General features: G+C 30.6%; 1 protein-coding gene across 3 annotated transcripts; it reads left to right on the top strand.

Annotated features, from left to right (window-relative positions):
* The first annotated feature begins 1,040 nt into the window (after positions 1-1,040).
* LOC108917633 (sodium/hydrogen exchanger 9B2) lies at positions 1,041-15,472 on the top strand. Of its 3 annotated transcripts, XM_018724347.1 has the most exons (8): positions 1,041-1,093; positions 1,181-1,297; positions 1,739-1,960; positions 6,559-6,643; positions 7,492-7,872; positions 11,709-11,890; positions 11,945-12,169; positions 14,948-15,472. In XM_018724347.1, exons 3-8 carry the CDS (start codon positions 1,741-1,743, stop codon positions 15,427-15,429), a joined length of 1,575 nt encoding a protein of 524 aa, XP_018579863.1. In that variant the 5' UTR covers positions 1,041-1,093; positions 1,181-1,297; positions 1,739-1,740; the 3' UTR covers positions 15,430-15,472. The 3 variants fall into 3 exon arrangements, with proteins under 3 accessions (XP_018579863.1, XP_018579864.1, XP_018579862.1); XM_018724348.1 differs by lacking the exon at positions 1,181-1,297 and having other exon boundaries at positions 1,058-1,093; XM_018724346.2 differs by lacking the exons at positions 1,041-1,093; positions 1,181-1,297 and adding an exon at positions 1,592-1,683.
* Positions 15,473-24,905: the final 9,433 nt, after the last annotated feature.

The raw sequence follows: 24,905 nt of genomic DNA, 5'->3' as shown, positions 1-24,905 counted from the left end.
CAAAAATTAATATCATCTTGCTCTATCAACATAGGCGCAGAAAGCCACCGTTTATGAGATACAGGGCATTGAAAAGATCAAAAATAAAACAATTTTTTTAAATAACTGGAAAACCACTTCATCAAATTTATCCAAATTTGGTACACATTTTTATTTAATAATTCTACTGGTTCTGTATTCATACATTCCAAATTCAAAAACCAGTGGCGCAGAAACAAGGATATTGATAATTGAATGAAGTAAAACTAGCAAATATGTATTATAATTTAACTAAAAGATAAGAACTCGATAACAAATAAAAATTGGAAAACAAGTCCTCTCATTAGAAATATAAAGATGACTTCCAGTCCTTTTAGTAATATTAGCAATTATATCAAAAATTAAATTTGTTATTTTTGTTTAAACTGTTAATATAAACTAAAATCGAATATGAAAGTAAGATGATTAAATATACTTTAATTTTCTTAAAATAATAATATTTTTATTTGCAATGCTCGGTTTTAAAAATAAATATTGTTATAACAAATTCTACATTAGGATTCTTAAATACATTATTTTGAATTTTTTACTTATATCAGAAATCCGAAATTTTGTCAGCATCTTACAATCATTTTCAAAAAAATCCTCATTTCTCGATATTACCTGTACTATTATCACAGCAACAAACTCTTTAATACATAACAAAATTATTGATAAAAATACTGATAACAACGTTACAGGAAAACATTTACAGTTAATACGCAGTCCGGTTTACAGTGTAAATTTTCGTGAAATACATTTTCTGTGCACTGCAATTATAAATTCTTAGTCGATAAAATACTTCATAAAAACCATTACTTAGTATAGATGCAATGAATGATGTAACGATTACCAATTATAGCCGATACACTACCTTGAGTGTTGAATGACATTTTTCCTAATACGATATTTCAAATTTCACAGCGACACATTGCAATAGGTACTATCAACATAACTGCACTCTTATTAATTGAACGTTGAAAATATGTGTTAAGTTTCTATAAATCTTTCAGTTCTTTCAATTTTTCGGCGGGTCGACTATTAAAAAACTAACTTTAGTGTAACGGAATTCAAGGTAAGATCAGATCATATTGGAAAATATTAATTTATTATTACTGCAATTAAATACAAATTGTTTGATTACTGATTGTTGTTTTGGTAGAAGATGTAATTAGTCTTCTGTCCAATACTTAGGTGGGACTACGTGTATATTTTAATCCCGAAGTGAAGTAAACGGATTGTGAGGCAAATTTTGTCCCTATAGGAATAATACAGTCTTGTAAGTGTTTATTAGTATCATTCTTCTGTTTTTCTAAACATGTTCACAAGTATGGGAATGAGGTATTTCCTCACTTGACATACATACTATCTCAAAACACTTTATCTGTCTAAGCAAAAAGGGGTAAATAGACCGCCTTTTTCATAAATAACGCGGATTGAAGCCTCTTCACTTGAAGGCCAAAATCGGAGAATTCCTATCAGATTTTCCATTTATCTAATAAGTGTCTTGTAGATTGATAGTAGATTGACAGCGTTAATAATCAGTCGTTGAATCGTAAAACTGTATGATAAGTTTTCGCTTACGGTTCCTCGTGTGCTGCTCACAGACTTTTGAGAATTCAATTTGAACCAAAGTGAAGTTTCATGTTGCTTACTTATCTAAAGGTGTCGTTGAAAAAATCTTATTAAAAAAGCGTATTACAAATTTGGAACGTTTCAGGTATGTCTGGAAACTTGGATAATGCAGATTCGGTGACAGAAAATAAAAAATCTCGCAAATTTGGAATGATGGAAGGTCTTCATGGACATGATAATCTCATTTTCGATACTTCCAAAACTAGGAAAGTATCCACGGCATCTACCCATATCGAAGTTGGACCAGTCCGTAAAAAAAGTGTGATGCACAAAGATCTTGAAAATGCAGCATCTATTGCCAATGGAGGTAATAACAAGTTTTTTTTTTTGTTTTAGACTTTAAGATTCTTGATAGACAATACTAAAAAACACATTTATATAACGTGAATTTATTCTATATCTTCCAAGAAAACTTTTTTCGAAAAGAGTTTTATTTAAAAAAATTAACATGGTTGAGGAGACAGTGCATATTAATAGGTAGTATACAACTGGTGAGTGAAAGGTAAATACAATTCTGCATGGAAATATTTTTCTTTGGTCATGCATAAAAATATATCTCATCTATCAATTCCAGTTATAGGAACTAATAAAATAAGTAATAAAAATTATATGATGTTTAATAGCGATAAACTAATATGTGTGGGAGGGCACCTACCATAGATATACTTTAAGTAGTACTTTGGGAAAGAGCTTAATAATTAAAAATGACATTCTTTATATTATTTATATTAAGCGTTTACAATTTTCATTTGAATAATTAAATTGTCCTTATCCTTGTGTGACAAATTGTTATCTCCAATACGAATTTATTTGGATATATTACACTGTCATTGATTATTTACATACACGTATTGCAGTATTTCCATCACTAATATATTTAGCTGTAAAAGAAACCAAAAAACGATTTTAATATTATAAAACACAATATGAAATCTGTAATCTTGTAAATGGTTTAGTGTTTCTTCGAAATTAATGAGTCAGGCATAAATTATTAGATAATGTGTTTTCGTTAAAAAGTTAATGCTTTTGATAGTGTCTGCATTCAAGTAGGTACTTCTCTTGTTTCTACGGAATGTACATGCATTTGTATTTGATAGTACACGAGCGATGTACTTACTGATAATTTTTAAGTAGACTCAAGTAGGTAATCAATTTGCTTATTTTCTGCATTTCGCATTTTATAACACACCCGTTATTTTGAGGATCCACGCGATAATAATACAGCAGCATGGAAAAAATATATTTAATGAAATTAATGGAGTTTCTTTCAGAAAACCATAATATTCTATTATTCTTAGATGTTTTTATTCACTTTTGAAGATATTAAGGTAATTCAAACAAATTCAAAAAATAATTTTTTAAAATCTTATCAAATTAAGTCTTCGACACCAGACGTCTAGATATACAAAAGATATCCAATCTCACAGACAAGATTACTAACTGCTGACATAGCAACAAGAATATACGATGATTGCATTTGAAATGAATAAACCGAATACCAAATCTACAACTCTCAAACAACCCAAAGAAAATGCTGAAGTCTTTAAGTATGTCTCAACTCACGCTTCACGCAATTAGAAAAATTCAGTATTTATTGGTTTTGCTGAAGATATGTAATTAGAATAACATTAAACTAAGGTGTTTGTATTTGGATAAGTGCCATCGATTATAACTTGACACAGTTGCAGAATGTTATTTGTCATCTTAATATTAAAATTTCTAGTTCTTATTACCAGAAGTTTTGTGTTGAAATACACATAACAAACAACGAATTCTAACCAGGTATCACCGATTATTCAATATTTATTTTACCGCAGCTACTTTACACTACTCTTGGTTATACAATTTAATAAAGTTTATCGTTATACAGAAAAATGTTAGTTGGAAAATACTACTTCACTATAACTAAACTTAAGTTTACAACCAATCGCCGCAAGACACATTTCTTGATACGTGCAACGGCATATTTATATCCCAATCGGACTGTTTTTTGGTAAATGATTTTGTATTTTGTATAATAACAATTAAATGAGAAAGGATGTTTACGTGAAATATATGAAATGGCAAGATTTTATCGCATTTAGCAAAGTACTTATACCACCAATTATATTATAATTAATGACAAATAAAAAAACAGATGTTCACAAAAACTAATTAAGGAGTTTTTATCTGTGTAACATTACGCATCGATGACCAGACATTGTGATAAATCTTGAAGAGAAACGGCAACAGTTGACGGGTACGCAAAGTAAACTAAATCTATAATGTTAGGGTCGGGGAAACTATATACAGGGTGTTTATCACTTACTTGTACAAACTTTAAATAATAATTTTAGGATAAAAAGTTCATATGAACATGGGTCGGAAACGGCATGGTTCTTGAGATACAGAGCGTCCAAAAAAAATTTTTCTTTGATATTTTGATTACATTTTTGTTCAATAATATGGAAATTTGGCGAAATTTGAAAAACTGGGAATATTAATGATGAGAAACTCAAATATTTACTTAGTTCTTTGTTTAATGTTAGTGGGCGCCACACATAGTGTTGTACCTGGATTTTGTGTCGCATTGTATGTCATTTTTGACTAAACATACCTATTATCCATTCAATTTTACTTACAGAAGATACTCTATATTTGTCGCTAAAAACGGGTTTAAAGTTAGAGTGAAAAAATGTGTCTGTTATTGATTGTATTGGAATGCGACAAACTTAGTAGTCCAATTAACTAAGCCTTTATATCGAAAAATTGTCAACTTGGCTGAATTTTTGATATGAGTTAGTTTAAGGTATATTATAACAATAAGTGAGAGTAATTTTTTGTTCAACCCCCGGCCAAGGGTGGAAAAAGATAAAACAAAGGGCTTTTTCAAGATAACTCAAAAAGGGTAAGAGCTAGAAAAAAAAGTTTTTCATGAAAGTTGTAAAGCAGACAATTCTACATAAAAATGGTCTCTTAGCTTTTTCTTGTACTATTAAAATTAACAGAGTTAGGGAGGCTAGAAGTTAAGGGAAGATTTCAGAAATTTAATTTTGTTAAATCATTAAAATTAACGATTAAAAATTTGATTTTTTGTTATAACTTTCTTATTAAAAATTAAAAAATATATCTATTTCTCTGAAAAGAAAAGTTACATATTTTAGAGCAGATTGAAAAAAAAAATTACAAAATTCAATCATTTTTCTGTTTGTTATGATTTTTTTTAAATTTCTGAAATCTTCCCTTAACTTCTAGCCTCCCTAACTCTGTTAATTGTAATAGTACAAGAAAAAGTTAAGAGGCCATTTTTATGTAGAATTGTCTGCTTTACAACTTTCATGAAAAACTTTTTTTTCTAGCTCTTACCCTTTTTGAGTTATCTTGAAAAAGCCCTTTGTTTTATCTTTTTCCACCCTTGGCCGGGGGTTGAACAAAAAATTACTCTCACTTATTGTTATAATATACCTTAAACTAACTCATATCAAAAATTCAGCCAAGTTGGCAAAATTTCGATTTAAAGGCTTAGTTAATTGGACTATTAGATCATTTACAAGTCTAAGACTAAACTACTCTTCTACAAATAAGTCATACGAAAATTTCCAAACGGTGTGAGATATTTTTATGAAATTTGGTATTCCGGGGTTCATAAGGATGCCAAATACGCTGGTCTAATTATTTTTCGGATATTTCATAGAGGGCGCTATAAGTTTTGACATAAGCTTACTTATTTTATATACCGTAATATTGTAAGAGTTTAATTAAAAGCCTTTTTTCTCGAAAACTGTCCACATTAGGAAGTTCTAACAACAGTGCATTATCTTTAGAAAATAAAATTGTACACTAGAAATTGGAGCCCGAATGGTAAAAAATCTAACCTTAAAAAAATTAGAACTTAAAATGTAATAGGAATGTAGCATAACTAGCGCCCTCTATGAAATATCCAAAAAATAATTAGACCAGTGTATTTGGCATCTTTAAAAACCCCTGAATACCAAATTTCATAAAAATATTTAGCACCGTTTGGAAATATTCGCAAAATTACTATTTAAAAAATTTTATTTTGTCGCTCTGTATCTCAAAAACAAGAGGAGATAATAGACATATAGTTCATAAGACAAAAAATAATTATTTTTTGCCGTACTATCACCCCCTGTATTTACCGGAAGTCTTTCTGAAACAGCCTGAATAATAATAATAATAATAATAATAATAATAATAATAATAATAATAATAATAATAATAATAATAATAATAATAATAATAATAATAATAATAATAATAATAATAATAATAATAATAATAATAATAATAATAATAATAATAATAATAATAATAATAATAATAATAATAATAATAATAATAATAATAATAATAATAATAATAATAATAATAATAATAATAATAATAATAATAATAATAATAATAATAATAATAATAATAATAATAATAATAATAATAATAATAATAATAATAATAATAATAATAATAATAATAATAATAATAATAATAATAATAATAATAATAATAATAATAATAATAATAATAATAATAATAATAATAATAATAATAATAATAATAATAATAATAATAATAATAATAATAATAATAATAATAATAATAATAATAATAATAATAATAATAATAATAATAATAATAATAATAATAATAATAATAATAATAATAATAATAATAATAATAATAATAATAATAATAATAATAATAATAATAATAATAATAATAATAATAATAATAATAATAATAATAATAATAATAATAATAATAATAATAATAATAATAATAGTAATAATAATAATAATAATAATAATAATAATAATAATAATAGTAAACGTATTTATTAATAATAATTTAGTACGGCATCAGTATAACTCTAAAAATTATAAACTTTAATTGCATTTTTATTTTCAGATTTAAAACACAACGGAGATTCACAAAGATGTTCACAAAGTGATTCAGCATACTCCAAAATACAGTATACAAAAGATGACGGCAGGTTAGCATATTTATTAAATGTATGTACAGGCTCCTAATAAGGGGAAGATTCCAAAATAATAAGTTAAGCCTATCTGAAATTAACTCTATGGTACATACAGGGTAGGAAAGTACCGATGGTCTATCTGAAGTTACTGAGAGCGGTAAAGTAAGCCATAGAAATCCATGCGATAGAGGAGGATGGCTATAATGAAGGCGGCTCATAGTCACCGCCCGTTTCGCCCTTCCACAAACAAGATCCACTTCTTATACTATACCCATTCTTGTCTATCACATGGATTTCTATGGCTTACTTTATCGCTCTCACGTAACTTCAGATAGACCATCGGTACTTTCCTACCCTGCAGATAGACATCTGGTTTAACCAAAATTTTTAGTTTATATTCAATATTATAAGAACCTGTTAAGGCTTTCGATAAATTAACAGGTGATTAGATTGTTATACAGTCTATTAACTGATTAGTTAACATAGTCTTAATCATTCTTCAAAGTACTACCCCCTGAAACAGAAACACATTCACATGGTGAGAAAAATGTGGTCCTATGATTTTGTATGCATGTTTTGATCCATACAATTAAATGACTTTATAATACTGTCTGCAAGTAAATCCTCCATTTTATCCAACCTCTACATACACGAGTTTGACCAATATGAAAGGCGTGATTCAATAGCTATAGATCTCCTACAGATCTAAAAATATATACAAAATCATACTCACATGTTCTTGTGCCTCTTGAGCAGAGGTGATAGTACAGACAACAGTGTGTTCTCAAACCATAATAAACACATAGAGAAAAATATTATTAACGATAAAAGTATTATCAGTATTTTATTTTCAAACCTGTTAGATCCTGGTTGTACTTGTTCTGCATGAAATGCCGATCTCGCGACGAAGAAAAGGAACCATGGCAACCGTCATTTTGGCCTAAGTTGTGCCCTCATCCGTACTTTCCTTCTTACCGTCAGTTCACAAGGATATTATCCCTGAGCCTCATAGGAATCTACTCCTGGTGTATAATGTATGCTATAATCGGTGACGCAGCGGCACCGCCACATGGAAAGCTGTACCAACTGATCCTGCTCAGTATAAGTTCTCATATTGGAGGATGGTTGATGAGTCTGACTACTCTACCGGCTTTAATAGGGATGATCTTTACTGGACTGATCTTTCAGAACCTCAACGTTGTGGATATTGATGATTCCTTTACGCCTATCACAAAGCAAGTAAGGTAAGGTGGTACCTATTCAATTTGTAACTAATTTTAAAGAACATTCTGTAAACCTATTTAGCAAATAATCAACTCAAATACATTTAGATTCATTTAAATATAAGTATTTCTCTGCAAATTTGAAGAAAAAGATGGGAGCCTTATATTCTAGGTAACGCAGGTCTTGGGGAAAAAATATAATTTAACTTAGTAGTAATTGATTTTTTGTATCTAGCTGAATAAATTGTCTGTCAACCGCATTGATAAGTTACACTTTTATAATGCTACCATAATTTGTGCTCATGTACCATCTTAGTCCCGTCAATTTTGTCTTTGTTCGGATTCAGAAGCAGACAGAATCAAATCTCAAAGTTAATGTTTGTTAAATTACAAATTGGTATACATATTGGCCTTCAAAAAGTCCGGTTCACACCCACGTACATATGAAGTAGCATCTGTGTTATTGCCTTTGTCTCTACAGCAACGTTGAAACATTGTGGGATCAACAATAAATTACAGCCATTTATAAAGTAACTTTACTAGGAATATGAGGAGGAGGACCACCAATTTGCAATTCGTGTCATAAGTATGCCAAGTACCTACGTAACTATCACACTCAGATGATTCTTACAATATCCAAAATATATTTTGCATAATTTGTATGTATATATTTTACAAGGAATGCATAAGATTTCGGAGAAGATTAAAAGCATTTAAAAGTGCCTTGAAAAGATTAATGAATGAAGTTCACGTTGAACAATTTGAGAAATATGATGCAATACCAATTTATGACATATAAGGCTTCCCATTTTTTGAAAACATTATTGCAGAAGACAAGTGAAGATTAGTCCTGTCCGAATCTTGTTAGTATAGCTCTTTTGAATAGATACATTGTCTATCTTGATGATGTGTGTCAGTTCATTCGATACTGTATATCTTTAAACCAATATAATATAGGGGAGACCGGGGAGGGTTGATTCACGTAACATATTAAAGGTTACAGGCATATTAATATCATCTTTAGAAAAGGTCTGATACATCTGTGCGAAACCTTATGGTCTTGGTTATAACTTCTACACCAACATTTTGAGTAGCGGATACAACTTTCCCCATAAGACACATTTTTTTTAAAAGTAGAAAATGTATCATCTCTCCCTTGCTATGGGAGAGATGATACGAATACCAGAAGACTTGATACACACAATTTTAGGAGCAAGAAAAATTCAGATTTTTTTTTAAAAATAAGGGAAAATCGGAATTTTAAACATTTATTTATAAAGATAATAACTCACCCTTTAAATGTAATTGTACTAATATTACTATATATATTACATAACATTACTATATTTATTAAAGTTTACTGAAAATGATAATTTTCGATGCATTCTGGCGGTTCCTTCTGAGAAAACAGGAGGAGGTAATCTAATAATATCTGAAATGGGCACAATAGACTTGTCTGCAACATCAGGATATACGAAAGAGTATCCCGGCTTCTTCCGTCTCATGAAACTAACGTAGAATTGTTCTTCTTCCATTATTTCTTCAACCAACCCCACGTAATGACGTTCATATCTGCCTACCTTAAACTTAACTAGCACGTAATCATATTTCTTGATAAGACCTTGAGAAAAATTATTTTCTTCTTCTTGTTCCATAATTAAGTCCTCAATATCTGTCACCTCTGAACTTGAAGAAGTTTGAATCAATTCATCTTCACTGGTATCCGAGGATTCACATTTCTCATAACTTTTTCGCTGCTTTACTTGTTTTAATTTTGTAGGTGGTGCATTTTCTTTACCAAATGATATTGCCTTTTTTACAGACTGTCGATTTCCAAGTTGTTTGGCTGCCACTTCGTCTTCTATTTCTTTTATATTAGGAGTATCGGTAAGTATTTTTGATTTTTTCGTACATCGTGGTTTTACTGATTTTCTCGGAGGCGCTTTTGGCAAAGGTCTTATTTCTTCCGGGCTCTTTAAATTTAGGCCTGATGGACCAGCGCTGCTGTTAGTTGTGGATTCTGTTGCTCTGCATTCCTCAGAAGATTGTCCAGTGATGTGAAGTTCGTTATTGCCAGGAGGAGTTCGCTCAAGGCGTTGTTGATATGCAGTTGGAGCAGGTTCCTCATTTATCATTTCTGGGCGATTAGTCACCTCCGAGCATAAAAATTCGTCATCTCCAAATATTTGTGGATTAAAAGGTTGTAATCCACTTTTTTCAAACCCATTTTTTATGTTAGTAGGAGTGAACGCACGATCAAAAGCTATACCCACCAGTTCTGCTATATTTTTTAAGGTTATTGTCTCACCTGGATGATTTACTAAGTAATTGTCACATGCAGTGTTAAAATATGTTTTGAACGGTCCATAAGTAGATACATCCAGGGGCTGCAATTTATGACTGGTGTGAGGCGGCATGCTTAATAAAACTATCCCATTGTTTTTACAGAAATTTAGGCCTTGTGGAGGAATGTGGCTACTATGGTTGTCCAAGATAAGTAAAACTTTGTTGTCTTTCGTGCATTTCACAAATTTTACAAAGTGTTCCAAAAACACTACAAAATTTTCCACAGTCATCCATCCACTCGGGTGAGTCACTGCAACTGATCCTACAGGAGCCCCATAGGTCATATAATCCTGTTTCTTAACGCGGGAAAATATAAAGAATGGGGGAATATAATTTCCTGCAGCATTAACAGCACAGCATACTGTTACCGTTTGACCACGTTCTGCAGACGTTGCTTTGGAAACTTGCTTTAGCCCTCTTTGAGAAATGATACTTCCTGGCTTATGAGCAGTTTGAACTCAAGTTTCATCGCAGTTATAGACAGAAGCTGGCTCAAACTGTTCTCGTTCGAGGACTTCTTTTAACAAATCAAAAAACTGTGAAACTGTATGCCTATTAAAAGCGGTTGCTCGACTTAGACTTGTTGGTTCAGGGCGTCTTATAGATAAATTACTATTTCTTTGCATGAATCCTCTAAACCAGTCGTAAGACCCTTCTTCACTATTTCTCCATGACTGAGGAATTTTTTTGTTGTTTTCAGTAGCATAAAGAAAAGCCAATTTTCTACATTCTTTTGGCGTCAGCCCGTAGTTCATTTTCGCTGCAGTAAGCAAATACTGAGCTAACTGTTGTTCTTCTATGTCAGTAAATATTTGAGAATGCTTGAAATTTGGAACAAATGTGGTTCGCAAGCCATGTTCCCTATATTTGGCTGCATATCGTCTTAAAGTCATCTTATCGATTCCATATTTATTGGCGGTTGTTCTAATCTTGCAACCCAAATCGATAACTTCTTTCGCATCCTTTTTCATAATATCTTCTGACACTGGTACCCGATTAGTTTTCTTGTTGTATTTAAAAGGCATTTTAACTAAAAATAAAAAATGTACCTGCTAAGAAACTTCATACTGGGGAGATTTGAGACGTATCAAGTCTCCCTAAGTAATACCAGTATCATATGTCCCAGAGGGTACTACAACAATAAATAATCAATTTATTTTCACTTGAGCAAACATTAAGATATTGTTTGTATATGAGAGCACAGCTATACATACCAGCTAACAGCGACCGCTTACAAAACACTACATCTATTTGTTCTTTGATACAAATTTGCTTGCAACTGTTCTCACAATTCCAACAAAATGTATGCACTTGAACATGCCAGCCTTGTCTTTACTATACTAATGGCCCAATGACTACTAGCCTTGAATAAGGTACACTGCTGTCACCTATCTTTATTCCTATTGGTTTGCAGACATATTCTATCACGACGTGGCGGGTATTTTAAAAATGTATCAAGTCTCCTGCTGTATCAACTGTCCCTAGTCTCCCCTAAATAATATCCTTTTTAGTCACATGGCTTTGGTAATCATCTTGTTGCGTGCTGGCCTTGATTTGGATCCATCAGCTCTAAAGAGATTAAAATTCACTGTGTTGAGACTGTCTTTGGTACCATGGTGTATCGAAGCAGGCGCAGCTGCTATTTTGTCCAGATACGTCTTAGACATCTCTTGGAAATTTGCGGCACTCCTAGGTATGTTTAATAAAACAAAACATAATCCTCTTTTAATATAAATCAACTTTGCAGGAGTTATCATAGCAGCCGTGGCTCCTGCGGTGATAGTACCGTGTCTTTTCCGACTTCGAGCGAAAAGCTATGGTGTGGCAAAAGGAATACCAACCCTCATAATAGCAGTGGCTAGTATCGGCGATTCTACGTCAGTGGCGGTTTTCGGCATAATGAAGAGCATTATGTTTTCGGAACCCTCAGTCACGAGCGTTCTTCTTCAGGGACCAGTGTCGATATTAGGAGGTAAATTAATAAAATACAGCTAAAACTACATCAACTTTAAAACTACAATTTTGCACAATAATGGAAATACTTCGAATAGTTTGCTATGTTTTTAATTTGAATTTATTATTATATGTAGATACATTCCTTCTAGCGCAAAACAAAATTCGATCAATCATTTCAATCATTAGAGATATATGTTAAGTGTTATACCACTTAGATATTAAGTAAACAAAAATTTTGACTTTTACAATAATGACTGACGCAATCAATAAAATTTGTCAGTCTTACAAAAAATAGTAAACAATAACATATTTTGTCTTTCAACGCAATAAATTCGTATTGTATTGTATCATTATCTAGGAAACACATCTGTTCACTGTTAAAGCAAAATTTATTGAAAGTTCATCCACAAACTGATGGACACATAAACCAAGTGTGCCATGTAGTAAAAAATAAGACGTACACATTTTCTATCAGAATGGATTGTAAAAAACTGACAAAGTAGCATATCACAGCTATTTCCCACATGAATAAATTCTTCAGTTGTTGTTGCTTCACAATATTGAAGAAAAATGTCTTTTAAAGACAAAACGGATTCCGCAAGCTTCGTTCCTTAGTTTACATCGAAACAACTGAATTAAATGTAGAACAAACGGTAATTGTGGTAAATAACAGGCCCGTTGATTCTGGGTTTCTTTTTTTTAATGAATGTACAACTTTACTAACTCTCAAAGCATTCAAGTTGTATAGGACGTAATCACCAAAATGGTTAGTGGTTCTATAATTACAACAACTATTTAATTTTTAACATCGGAATTTCTTCCGATCTTGCAGAATATTTGTTTTTTTATTGTTATACAAGTTGTTAACGAAATAAGTACTCAAGACGGAAGACCCACGGTTGGCCGCTAGATGGTCCCAAAATTCGTGAAAAATTTTTGAATTTTGTAAATAACTCGAATACGTATTATTCGATTTGGATTATTTTTGGGGTGTGGACTTGCTTTCAATCTACACATTTGGCGTTATACAGAGTGTTTTTTAAAACTTACAACTCCTACAAAATTGATGTACATATGGTGATAATATCCGTTCATAACTTTTTCCTTTTTCTGGCAATAATGACAAATAATGACTGTTGAGAATTTGAAGAGTGTACATAGAAATAAAATAATAAAAAAGAACGTTGGAAACGTAAAAAAAGATTGAGTTGTTTGTTTTGAGACTTCGTATGTCTGTCTTGTCATTAGTTATATAAAAAGTCATTTTTCTGTAAAAAAGTAATTTTTCTGTAAAACCCTTTAATTAAATAATAAAAACTCGTTATTGTAAATTGAAGAAATCGCATTTTCCCATACAAAATACAGTCCACAAACCTTATATGTTTTTATAAAACCATGACAATTTTTTGTTCGATAGGTGATACCATTTGAGCCTCTTGTAGAATTTTGACTAAATAAGCGGTTTGGGTAAAAAAATGTTTTTTAAATGTATTCATTATCTTCCCACCCATACTTACAATACTTAACAAAGTGTTCTGAGGCCATCTAGCGGCCAAACGAAGCGATTTCGGATATAGGTGAATTAGCCTAAATCTGTCTATTTTGAGTCCGTGGTCTTCCGTTGTAAACGTTATTCTGGCAAAATCTACAATTCTTCACTGCTAAAAAGTTTAAGAAAAAAATTATTTTGAATGTTATGAATATTGTGGGCATGTGTTTGCATTATTTGCTTTGACATTAGGTTAAGTAGGTAGATCTTTAGGTGCGTTAACAAAAATCTCATTGACCACTGAGGTTACCATTACAGGATTTTCATATAATTCACCTACACATTTTAATGCAATGCCATTTATATACAGGGTGTTTCAATTAAAACTTCCCACCTAGAAAATATCGGAATTAAAAAAAAACAAAAAAAAAAAAACTGATATACATCGATTTTCTCTTCAAGGGCGTAAGTTTTGGTGTCTTGTAATCTACCCCTTAGGCAAGGGCGCAAAATACCCAAAAAATTTTAAATGGCACCCTATGTTGAGTGACACCTCACTTTAGAGCTTTTTCAATTCTCCTCACGACGACATACGCCTTATTATGTTTTGGTTTGGATGTGACTTTGAACAATCCGCGCGTTTTCTTTGCTTTATTATATGATAAATACAATTATGGATACACCATTTTTAATGCGTATAATTATCTGAGATTAAAGTTTGACATCTCAGTTTGATCATTAACGCATCCCTTTTTACAATCCTCATATTTATGCAATTATCAAGGATACTTATAGTTAATTATAAACATTATTAAAACATTATAAATCAAAGATCTATTTAAGGACATCATATTAATTTGTAGATGATAACAATGAATAAACACTATTGATTTTCACTGAAATTTCTTCCACCCATCCCTTCTTTGCCTTCGATTGTACTTCTAAAAAGACAGTTCTATGATCAAAAATAATATTATCTTCCACCCATACAAAACTACTACTATTCATTGGTAAAAAAATTGATTAATAATTGCAGAAGTAGTTATTGGGTTAGTCAAGTCACCAGCGGTTTGAAATTTAAACTGAATAGAATGTTATATAACTTAATAAAATCATCATAATTTTTAGAACCTAACAATAGCATCCAAATTAAAATCACTGTTCATAATAATTACATTTACGTTGGGATTAATCAACATCTAAGACATCATAGTTTTTTTAAAGGTACCTTTAGTGGTTAACAAGTAATAACTATTGTAACAAGACTATGACGTAGAATAGTAAATTTTAAACATAAAATTTTAGGAATAGGATTTGGCGTCCTGTGGGGATTGGTATGCAGCTACGCCCCAGAAAGAAACGACCCATTCGTGGCACCGTTACGAATTCTACTGTTGCTAGCTGGAGGCATGGCCGCAGTTTTCGGAAGCGAACTCTTAGGTTACGGGGGAGCAGGGCCTCTAGGATGTGTCGCCTCAGCATTCGTAGCTCTGTGCTTTTGGACTAAGCAAGGATGGGACGTGGAAGACAATCCTGCAGCTACCAGCTTCGAGATTTTCTGGATGATCTTCCAACCGATCCTGTTCGGAGTGACAGGGGCTAGAGTCCGTATCAATGAGTTGGAAGGGAGTGTGGTATGTTTAGCCGTTGCTGTGCTGGTTGCTGGGGTTGTCATTAGGATCCTGGGAACCGTTTTGATCAGTACTGGGTGTGGACTGAATCTGAAAGAGAAAGTTTTCGTGTCCATTTGCTGGATGTGCAAAGCTATGGTGCAGGTAAGGCATTAAGTCAACCCACCTCAGTGGAATAAGTAAACATAGAGGACACATTAAGGATTTGTTGACGCAACCGGTACGTTTTTGTTTACAAATTGTAATATTAACGCGATTGACGTATTTCATAATACTCATTCATAATCAAATGTTAAGCAAAAGAGTTTTGTAATTAAATGGTGATTCTTAATGTTATTTACCATAGACATTTTACATTTTAATTGAGATTCAATTATAATATTGTTGTCATCGTTATTTTGAATTTATATGCTCTAAGAAATCGGCAGAATAAGTTCTTTTTTTTACGGGCTGGCAACAGTGTTGGTTAGTTGTATGTTTACATACATAGAGCCGCAGAGGTGCATATTTATTTCGTGTTTAAAAGCGATATTTTGAGAATCTGTGCGTTGGCCTGTTATATTACTTAATTATAGACAATTCTAGTGTAAGAGACAATGGTTAAAAATAGAAGAACGTGTTCGTTTTGCAAATAGTGTGGAGACGTCCATCTAACCTATCATCGGTAAGTGTTTTAGAATGTTTTCTGACCATTGGCGTAAAATAGCGAAACTCCACTAAAACAAATGTGATATTAATATGTAATGTTTTTGTAGGTTTCCATCGAATGTAGAAAAGTTGAAAATATGGTGTGATGCACTAGGACGTGTTTGGAAAAATTTGAGATATTCATTCATTTCAGGAAACGAAAAAGCTAATGTAGCTCTTGATAGCACAGCTATTTTACATTGTTCAGGTGTCTTACAAAAAGTTGAGATTAATACTACGATGCATGAGTTACATAACAGTAATTTGTATTGCACAAAAGCGAGTACATGGAACTTAACATTGTATTGCCAAGATGTAATAGCATATGCTGCCGGTTTTGTAGCTAGGCAGTTAAAAAAAATTGTAAACTGCAGTTCCTGTTTGGAGATTATTGAAAGTGATGAGATAATTTCAAAGTTGCAAATAAGAAAAACAGATGGATGCTTAACTCTCACTTTGTTATCGAATTTTGTAAACATGCAGAGAAATATTTTTGGAGTTACTTACATTTCTTTAATGTAAAGGGAAAAAAGTTGACTTTGTTTTAAAATACATAAAAATTAAAGCTGCAACAAAGACATTTAGTAGAATATTTTTTAACTAATCATTTTAATATCATGATCGATCTCATTTTTGATTTTCTTTTAAAACTGCATCATGAAATTTCACAATATAAACCAAGAAGAATATTACTAATTTATTTATTTATTTATTTATTTATTTATTTATTTATTTATTTATTTAGTTTTATTGCCCAACAGATTACTCCAATTACAGGACAATATTACTACACTAAAGTATATAAATAACAAAGATAGATAAGTATACAACACAAGACATAATTAAATGTACATACAAGAATATAACATCAGGTTATAATACAAAAAATAAAAGCAATTAGTATACTACTGATGTAAAACCCTTACGGCTACTGCAAATCTATCCAATATGACATTTAACCCATCAAAATTAATATCACATGTACCAGAAATCATATTAAAATTATGCAACATATTATAAAAAGGCGATTTAATCAATAAGTCTGAATTAGCTTGTGGCAAGAGAAAAGTAGAGGGCTGGCGAGTTATAACAGGTGTACAATGATATAATAATTTCTGCAATAAATCTGGTGAGTCAATTCCATTGTGTGTCAGCAAATAGAGGATTTTCAGACTTTGCTGCATTCTGCGAAGTTCAAGAGAAGGTATATTAAATTCATTTCTAAGCAGCTTGTGATCATAGCCCCTTTCAGGATAAATACCATACGTTTTAAAATGGAGAAATTTTAAAAAAATAATACATAAAATAGTATCATGTACAAGTTAATAAATTGAAAATTAATCATAATAATGCAAAATATTTTGTTCCTTCTATTGAAGTAAATATATCAACTTGTTTAAAGAATAGTACCCAAGTTTTATTTAATTTATATTCGATACCCTCTGTACGTATTTGGGCACGCCACTGAAGTTTACTGCACCTCTAGCAGCCATTTTTGTTTTTCCTACTCACTCTATTATCTATCTGTTGCTATTGACTACAAATGAATGTTATTTAGTGCTTAGGGCCTCTCTATGTTTACTTATTTCTCTGAGCAACCCACGCTTGGGAAATTTTTTAAGAATTATATCATGTTAAAAAGTTTCCGATATACTTCCTGAGTACATTTCTGGTTAACCTTTAAGATAAACATATAGAAGGAAAGATTTGAAAGTGTCAATATGAGTATACTGACAGTGTGTTACTTAAGATGATCTTTAATAATTTTATCAAATTTGCAGTACATTGTTTAAATATTTTTTCAAGGAATTTGGATCTATTTAGTGTATTATTTGCCCATTTTGCAAAATTAACACTTATTACGTCAAAGCATAATTTTCTTTGGAGATTATATTGTCATTGATCTAAATGATCAGGCTCTTCTGTCAAATATTTTATTTAATGCAGGTGAAGATGAAATTATCTCAGTTATCGACCAAATCTGATTTGATAATCATCTGTTAATAGTACACTTTTGAAAACATTATGTCATCAATTTTTCTATTTATTTCGGATTATGATTTACAACTTCATCTGAGTAAACTATTTATTTTAAAATAATGTAATAGATATACAAAATTTTTCCATACACCCTTTTTTGGGTAGGAGTGGTCTGCTTTGTAAAATTTCTATATTTATCTTGATTTAAGAGCAATAAAATGAATAAAAACGTCCAACTACATATTTACGAAGACTCTCTAGGGTTTCTATCGAAAGTAATAAGTTCTGTATAAGATTGTACGGACATAGTAAACAGAGTAAACTTAATTGATACATGATTTACACATGATGTCAATCAGAATTACATAACACTAAAGGCATCGTTTTTGGAAATCATTGAAAATCTTTCTCAAATAAAATTCAAAATTAATACATTCGCTAATTTGTTGGTAAAATACAAGATTGATATATCCTGATTCTTGCTTAAATTGGTCTCCGTGGAAGAGGTTCATGATGTCTTATTTAGTTTGAATTTTTATGCATACGGAATAGAGAATATCAACGCAAAAATGCTACAAATATGTTCGCCCACGCTAGACTATCTCTTTACCCACATTCTGAATTGTTGCCTGGAATTAGGTGACTTTCCCCATCAGTGGAAAACCTCAATAGTTAAACCTCTTCCTAAAGTAAAAAGTCCTTTATTTTATAGCAATCTTCGTCCCATAAGTTTGAATCCGGCATTATCAAAGATGCTAGAAAAGATAATAGATAGAATAATATTTTGCCATCGCAACAATTTGGGTTTAGAAAGGGGTATAATACAACCACCGTATTAGCAAATGTCACTAATGACATTTTACGAAACTTAGATCAAGGTAATACAACCTGTCTGGTTTTATTATGAGTTCTCTAAAGCCTTTGAAACTCTTGATCAGGCTTTACTTTGTGAAAAGTTATTTTATTATGGGCTTGATACAACATCTCTGAATTTCTTTAAGGCATTTAGTAACCGTCAGCAAATAGTTATGTTAAATGATAAATCTTCACAGGCTGGTATTGTTTCTTCGGGGGTTCCTCAAGGATCAGTCCTGGGCCCCTCTTGTTTGTCATTTACACGGCTGACATTTTGAGACGGTAGATTTCTCTAACGTCATAGCCTATGCTGACGATACACAGTTGTCTTTGTCCTTCAATAGTGACATTATTACAGCTAACAATAATATTAACTCAGATAAGATCTTCAATCTATTTTGCATTATTCTGAACGTAATAATTTAAAACTTAATTCTAGTAAATGTAATGTTATTTTCTTCACACCAGCACACATGCACAAATAAAAATGCAGAGAGAATTAAAATTGCACATTAATAATAATCAGACCTTAAATTCTTTAGATGTAGTAAAAAATCTAGAGCTCGTCCTAGATTCTAAGCTTCGGTTTCGAGAACAAGTCTCTATTTTGATAAATAAATGGTATATTGCTTTGAGGTTGCTTTATCAAAATATAAGTATATTCAATTTTAAATTAAGAAAAAAAATTGGTTCAATCACTTGTGTTGTCTATTTTAAATTACTGCAATTTTGTATATTTTCCTTGTTTAGACAAAATTACTCAGGATCGCCTTCAGAAAATGCAAAAGAGCTGTTGTAGATTTGTTTTTCGCTTAAATAAATATGATAGAGTTTCTGAAAAGACTAGATAGTTGGGTTGGTTGAATATCAGTGATACTTTCACATTTCATTTTAGTGGTTTTGTAAATCAAATTTTCACACATCTTCCCCACCATATCTGAATGATACGCCGTGATGAAATTCATAATGTCAATATAAGGTTTCCATCCAAACTTTCTCTACCTAAATTTCGTTCAGCCATGTTTATACGCTCTTTTACATTTAATGCTTGTACTATTTATAACTCTATTAATAGTAATTGAAACAAAATTATGTCGCTGACTATCGCAAAAAAATAAAATCTCATATCTGTAATCTTCCGTCTTAACTTATTATGTTTTTGATCTTTGTTATATATATTAACATAATTTATTTTTTTACTTTTTCATCGCTCTAAATGAATCGCATGTATCATGTTTCTCTTTTTTCATTTTTAGCTTTTGACGTTCATTGTATTTATTTCTATATTCCTTTTTTTTCTTTTTTCTTTTTTGTATTTTTCTTTTGTATTTGTGTTTTATAGTATGTTTATAAAGGTTAAGCAAGTAGCGTAAGCCAAACTTCGCCCTTGCCTAATTATTGTAATTTTTTTTTATACATTACCCAATAAGGACATTATTATTNAACACTTCCCGTATCTCGCAGCCGCTGAACGCACTGTAGGATTGTATTTGCACATGAGGGTGACGTTGTGGCCATCGTTCCTGGTACAACCTAGTCGCCGCGAGCGCATTTTCGCCGGCTGCACCATACACTAACACCATATCGACACGTTGGGAAATAGTAAATGCATTGTTTTTTCGATTCATTGTAAAACAAGTTTGTGCACAAACTAAAAAATTAAGCAAAGTAAGAAATACGAATCTCGTTTTTAATGTAGTCGGCACGCTATTCTTATTTTCTCTTCTTTATAAAAATTACACTGTTACTATCGTGGAATTACAAAATAAAAACTTTTGTCTGGAATCTTTTACATTTTAACACTGATGGGTCGATGGACGATGCTTAATATTTAATAATTAAGTGAATAATGAATTCAATACAAATACAAAATCAGTTGACTGCACAAATTTTTTGACAATATAACCTAACCTTCTTTTAGTATTACTAGTATTAGATTATACCGACTTAAATTATAAGGCTGCATCTCGGGTCGCATAAAAACATTTCCAAAGTTTTTAATAAATAACACAGGGTCGGCCTTCATTTTAGTTGAATAAATGTACCTTAATTTACAAAAAAAAAAACGCGAAAATAGAACTTTTTCGTATAAGACATTTCTATTAGAAATATCATCAGGAAGCTGTAGTTTAATTTCTATGGATTATACACGCCACACCCTGTATACTTTTTCACTAGACAATTTCTAGAAAATTTATAGCATTTACAGTTACAATGTTTTAAAAATTTCGATAGTAATATGTTAGCATAAGCTATAATAAAAATTTTCGTAGAAAATTTATGAGATTTTGTAACTATCATTATTTAACACGATTATGTGTTAGCAAATAGAAAGTGATTATATTTAATGAAATTGTTGCTAGTTATTTCTCCGATTGTGTAAATTTTGAACATAATTTTTCTTGAATGTTTTTGACTTTTATTACAGAGTTTACTTTACTATAGGAAACAAAGCCAATATTTCTACGATTTTACTCAAATATGTAAAAAACACACTTGAAACTTATCTACATGTTATTAGAATGGACTTTACCTTTAATTCAATTTAGAAATTTCAAGGGGGTGGTGATTAACAGTGAAAACAGATCTTCACATTTAATCAGTTATGACTTATAAGGTTTTTCAACCGTTCTCATTCACAATGAAAATTTTTAAATAAATCCGAATCGATTCAATGATTCAATTCAAAATAATGATTATTCTATTCAAGTGACTAATAAAGAAAAAGTGCTAAGTCAACACTAGATAGTAAAACCTGAATAATGCTTTTCCGGTGCACAATGGTAATTTTTGTCAATAGCACAGATAACTAGGATTTTTATTACGTATCTGGTATATCAATAGAAGTAAAATGTGACGCTACTGACATAAAACAGGAGGTTTATACTAGGTTAAAAATTATATCGTTACCCTGCAAAAGAAATATTCAAAAAATACAATTCAACAAGAGTAAATTTAAAAAAAAACATTTGATTTCGAGCAGAATACTTACATTTGTTATTTATATCTGCTATAAATAACTCATTGTAATATATCGCCCCTTTCTTGTACTTTCATAGATTAGACTTAGCCCACTTGATTATAACGATGGATTTTTTCGTTTGATAATTTGTTTTCGCACGGCTTAAAATTGTGATTTGGTTGTTGTTAAATCAGATCATCTGAATCGGATAATGTCAAATAATAAGGCAAAGTAACGGATTTTTTCTCTTATCAAAATCACATTTAATGATCAATTCGCTCAAGTACCTTCTCGAGTGCCCTCGGTTCCAAGAACATGATATAAAAAGAAATGATGGCCGCGTTCTAGCATTTGCATTGAGGATAGCGTTATTTTTTATGAACGGCAAATTGTTTATTAATAGCACTTATTAAGTATTTTGTATAATGATAAAGGATCAATATTAGAACGTACTAAAATTTCGAACAACATCGTAACATAGTAAACAACCCGTGATTTATTACACTGAGAAAACAGTGTACAGGTATTTATAATTTGTATCAATAAATGCATCCGAATAAAGGCAATATGCAATGCTGTCTTTAAAGATTTTGACGCTTTGAACCAATTCATGTTCAACATTAGAAAAGCCTACAAAAGAAATTTAGGGACCAATAAAGAGATTTTTCCTCAAATATTGAAACATTTTGGAAAAAGTATTCTTTTTGTTTTATGTTTTTGATTTATGAAAATACTTTAACGAATTTTCTAGACATAAGGTATCCTGTTGATTTCAGTGATGAAGACGTTTTATTTTTGAAGAAACATATTTTTATTTTTTTAAGGTATTTTTTATTTACTTTCTTAATTTTTGACGATATTTACTAATTCGAGATGTAGTTTTAGTCACATAAAAAATAAACACGAACCTATAAAATATGAGGTGTTTGTCAATGCAAATCGAAACAGGAACAATACAATTTTTTTCTTACTTAACCATACGAAACACTATCAAAAATTTGATTATAGCATCATCAAAACAGTACAATTTATAGAAAATCAGTTGGGCGTGTTATACTTTTGATACTTAAAAGAATACAGGGCGTCAAAGTGAAAAAATTGTTTTTATTATTTTTAAATAACTTTTTCAAAACTATGCGTATTACACACATTTTGCTGTTACTTATTAGAGATTAGAGAGTGGCACTTTGCATGTCTTTAAAATGTCTTGCACCTCAGTATCTGCCTATGTCATATATATTTTTTTTAATTTTTTGAAGTAATAAGTTCAAATGCTGACAGGAAAAAAAGAAAACATACTTTTAAACAAAAAACAATAAAATACAACGAAATAAATAATAATTAATAAAAAAAGTTATCCATTTTATGTAACAACTGCTGAAAATGGTTTCCATTTACTAACTTTAAAGGTACATCTCTAGAAAATAACTACTCGTAACAACACTTGCAAGGTAAACAAATAAGAAAAAATCAAAGAGGCAGATACACTGAAGTACAAAAAAGTTATGACATGGTAAAGACATGAAAAGTGTCGCAAGTGGTGCTCTGTAATAATAAGTAACTGTAAAATTATGATCGAATTTGAATTCATCCGATTCGCAAAATTTGTGAAATATCTGAAATTTTGAAAAGGTTTTTGAAGAACAATGAAAACAAATTTTTCCTCAGAGGAATAAGTAAACATAGAGGACACATTAAGGATTTGTTGACGCAACCGGAACGTTTTTGTTTACAAACTGTAATATTAGCGTGGTTGACATATTTCATAATAGTCACTCATAATCAAATGTTAAGCGAAAGAATTTTAGTAATTAAATGGTGATAATCTTAATGTTATTTACTACAGACATTTTACATTTTAATTGAGATGTTGTCATCGTTATTTTGAATTTATATGCTCTAAGAAATCGGCAGAATAAGTTCTTTTTTTACGGGCTGGCAACAATGTTGGTTAGTTGTATGTTTACATAGAGCTGCAGAGGTGCATATTTATTTCGTGTTTATAAGCGATATTTTGAGAATCTGTGCCTTGGCCTGTTATTTTACTTTATTATAGACAATTCTAGTGTAAGAGACAATGGTTAAAAGTAGAAAAACGTGTTCGTTTTTCAAATCGTATGGAAACGTCAACCTAACCTATCATAGGTAAGTGTTTTAAAATGTTTTCTGACCATTGGCGTAGAATAGCGAAATTCCACTAAAACAAATGTGATATTAATATGTGATGTTTTTGTAGGTTTTCATCGAATGTAGAAAAATTGAAAATATGGTGTGATGCACTAGGACGTGTTTGGAAAAATTTGAGATATTCTGAGATTTCAGAAAACGAAAAAGCTAATGTAGCTCTTGATAGCACAGCTATTTTACATTGTTCAAGTGTCTTACCAAAAGTTGAGATTAACTACGATGCATGAGTTACACAACAATAATTTGTATTGCACAAAAGCGAGTACATGGAACTTAACATTGTATTGCCAAGATGTAATAGCATATGCTGCCGGTTTTGTAGCTAGACAGTTAAAAAAAATTGTAATCTGCAGTTCCTGCTTGGAGATTATTGAAAGTGATGAGATAATTTCAAAATTGTAAATAAGAAAAACATATGGATGCTTAACTAAAGCTTCTCACTTTGTTATCGAAGTTTGTAAACATGCAGAGAAATATTTTTGGAGTTACTTACATTTCTTTAATGTAAAGGGAAAAAAGTTGACTTTAATTTCACAACCAATTAAACCAATAAGAATATTACTAGAGTAGTAGATTTTTTTATCTTTTATAAATATAATAAATAAGCACTATTATATAATATTTCAAGTATAAGTTTAAAAAATTGCAGAAAAATTATATATTTTAGTTAATGTAAATAAATTTAGTAATGTAAATAGGTATTAAATAAAATGTTTGAAATATCTGTAATTTTTAAAGGAAACTACTTTCTAAAAATCAATATTGTGTACTGTCAAACCTAGTCCAATGTGTAGGTATACGTATACTAATAATTTTTTTATTAAATGATTAATACCTATGATTTTCAACTCAGATGTGCCTAATACATAAAATGGTATCATGTACAAATTAATAAATTGAAAATTAATCATAATAATGCATAATATTTTGTTCCTTCAATTGATATAAATATATTAACTTG

This window comes from Anoplophora glabripennis, unplaced genomic scaffold (assembly GCF_000390285.2).
Source record: "Anoplophora glabripennis isolate ALB-LARVAE unplaced genomic scaffold, Agla_2.0 scaffold71, whole genome shotgun sequence".
NCBI classification, from domain to species: Eukaryota; Metazoa; Arthropoda; class Insecta; order Coleoptera; family Cerambycidae; genus Anoplophora; species Anoplophora glabripennis.
This window is presented reverse-complemented; position numbering and strand designations above follow the sequence as displayed.